The 2585-nt window shown below is 40.5% G+C and overlaps 1 protein-coding gene across 1 annotated transcript in view; it reads left to right on the forward strand.

The window, feature by feature from the left end:
• LOC107661817 (interferon-inducible GTPase 5-like) overlaps positions 1-2183 on the forward strand; it is a 15941-nt gene extending 13758 nt beyond the window's left edge. Inside the window, exon 3 of the mRNA XM_016451581.1 lies at positions 1802-2183. Within this exon, the coding sequence (XP_016307067.1) occupies positions 1802-2183 (382 nt within the window). The remainder of the gene's footprint in view (positions 1-1801) is intronic.
• The last annotated feature ends 402 nt before the right edge of the window (positions 2184-2585 follow it).

Raw genomic sequence — 2585 nt, forward strand, 5'->3', positions numbered from 1 at the left:
TGTAGACAAGAATGACTCCTAAGCGATTGAGGTCTTCTGTTGTTGGATGTAATAATGAACATAGCAGTTTTCATTTACTCCCGACATCTGAGCCGCTGAAGACGCAGTGGATTATGTTTGTTTTTGAAGGGAATGCGCCCCCGATCTACATAAATGCGTCTATGTTCGCGCGAATCATTCGTGATCCAGCTTCACCTACAGAAGAAGTGAGTATAAGGTTTTTTTAACAAATCTTTGCAAATCACCTTTCCTACTAATATGCAAATTAGCAAGTTTCACGATGAATGCAGCAAAAGTAAACAGTCTCTCTGAGAGCGGCTCGGAAGAGAGGGTCGGGGTCAGCAGAGCTCATTAACATTGAAAGGAAAATACTACAAATCTGCATGCTCTGAAAAGAGCTGTTTTTGAAAGGGTAAAAAAGGTGTTTTTTTACACTACCATTGAGAAATTTTAACCAAACTATTTTACAGACTTTTCATTAAGACCCTAAAGAATCATATCAACTTGTGGAAAATGGGTATCCTTTCACCCCTTTAATTAAAGGAAGCCAGGAAACACTGGCTTCTAACAACGCCTTGGGGGGGAAAAACTATAGCAGTGCTTCAAAATACAACTAGTTATCTAATAAACTTGATGAAAAATTTTGAAACCGAAGAATATCTATGTATCCATTACCACAGGAACCTTACCGAAGAGACAGCCCAGATGCATGACAAATCTCAAAGTAAAAACTATTTCTGGCCTTTAAAAAGTGGTGAAATTCATGTTTTTGAATGTGCAGTAAGACTATTGATCAAGAGATCCTGGAGAATCTAATGTACATGAAAATAACAGGGGCCGGTTGCACCAGCCAGACGTAAAAACGCTGGGCTTTGCAACGTCCTGCTTTACGATAAATATTTACACCTGTTGCACCAACTGAAACTACTATCAGGCGCGACTACGCCCGGCGTAGACAATGCGCGTCCACGCCGACACATTCTCCCTCAGTTATAGATATAGCTGAGACGACGTTCACGCCGCAATGGCTACAACTACTAATATAGAACTGAATTGCTCAAGACATAATATAAGTGAAATCACCGCGCTATGATTTCATTGAGTAAACATTTCCTAACAAGTCCGCGTTTTTATATCTGAAGTCTCCCTGCACATTCCCAAGACAGATTTCATCAAGGTGTAGTGAATGTGATGTTGTGATATTTGGATCACGTGTCACTTAAGGTGTGGTTATGAGTACATCACATAAGAAAGATTGGTGGGGTCTCTAACTTGTAGAACCTTTCTGTATCATCAACACAAGGAAGACACAAGTGTAATAAAATAGATTTTATTAACAAAAGATAGACAAGATTGATCAACAACTGCTAAATTAATACCATAAACGAAAAAAGGAATAAAGTGCACAAGATGCATAAAATGCAAGTGATTCAGGTGGGTGTTGCTATGTCAGAGCTACATTATCTTATGGAAAGATAAACTGTTGCTACTCTGAAACAAATAAGGTGAAGAACCTTATTATGCATCAAACAAATAAATGAGCTATTATTTGTTATCAACGGCAATCAGCTATAGAATATCTAATGTGAATTAGAAAATCATATACTGATAATATCCAAACCTCTTCCAGAGACCTTGGCATTGTTGTATAAGTGATATTTACGTTCTCTGTGGTCGAGTGAGCAGTCCGATGGCGGTGACTTCTCTAGGATGGAGACTCAGGACGTACTGCATCTGTTGTTGTCTCGCTGGACAAAGACTCTGAATGAAGTCTGAACGTAGATTATCTCTTTCCTCGCAGGCTAGAGACTCAGAACGTGGTCGAATCTGTTGCTGCCTTGAAGCTGGAGACTCAGGACTTGGTATCTGTTATTGCCTCTTCCCTCACAAGCCAGAGGCTCAGAACGGTGGTGATCTGTTGCAGTCCTTTCCTTGACAGCAGATCAACCTCCGTTCTGAGTCCGAGTCCTATTGTCTCACCCTTGCAGGCAGGATACTCAGAATCAGATCTGTTAGTGTCCCTTCCCTTTCGGGACTCAAGACTCAGAACAGTGTATCTGGTAAAGTCTTTTTCATTGCAGTACTCCGACTCAGAACAAGGAGTGTCTTTTGGGAAGGTACCTTTATCTCTTTCCGATGAGGAGGAGATTGCAATCTGGCACTTCCACATTTCCAGGCTGTGATTGGCTGTTTCCATCCGAGGGGGGGACACAGTGTGGCCCACCCTTCTTTCCTCCAGTGGAACTTATTTGCATAGTCCAAACACAAAGTTAGAAAAGTGTCACTAATGTTTTACCAGTGCATTTTTCACATTCCATACCACAACCAGAATACATTTGGCAATGTTACGAGCACATTAAGTCCAAACATGATGGAAAAAGATTGAACTGTCATGCATGCATTCATTAGTCCATTAACAGCTGAGTTTGTGTAAGATGTTGCACTACACGTCGCTGTCACTGAGAATACTTATTTCTCTGAATAAGTATGAGATGTGTGTATTGCAGTTTGCACAGTTTAAGGTTTGAGAACATAGAGTTCCATCCAAATCCATGCATAACTGTGATCTCTCTCTCTTTGTTTTA

This window comes from Sinocyclocheilus anshuiensis, unplaced genomic scaffold (assembly GCF_001515605.1).
Source record: "Sinocyclocheilus anshuiensis isolate Anshui unplaced genomic scaffold, SAMN03320099.WGS_v1.1 scaffold972, whole genome shotgun sequence".
In the NCBI taxonomy this organism is placed as follows: Eukaryota; Metazoa; Chordata; class Actinopteri; order Cypriniformes; family Cyprinidae; genus Sinocyclocheilus; species Sinocyclocheilus anshuiensis.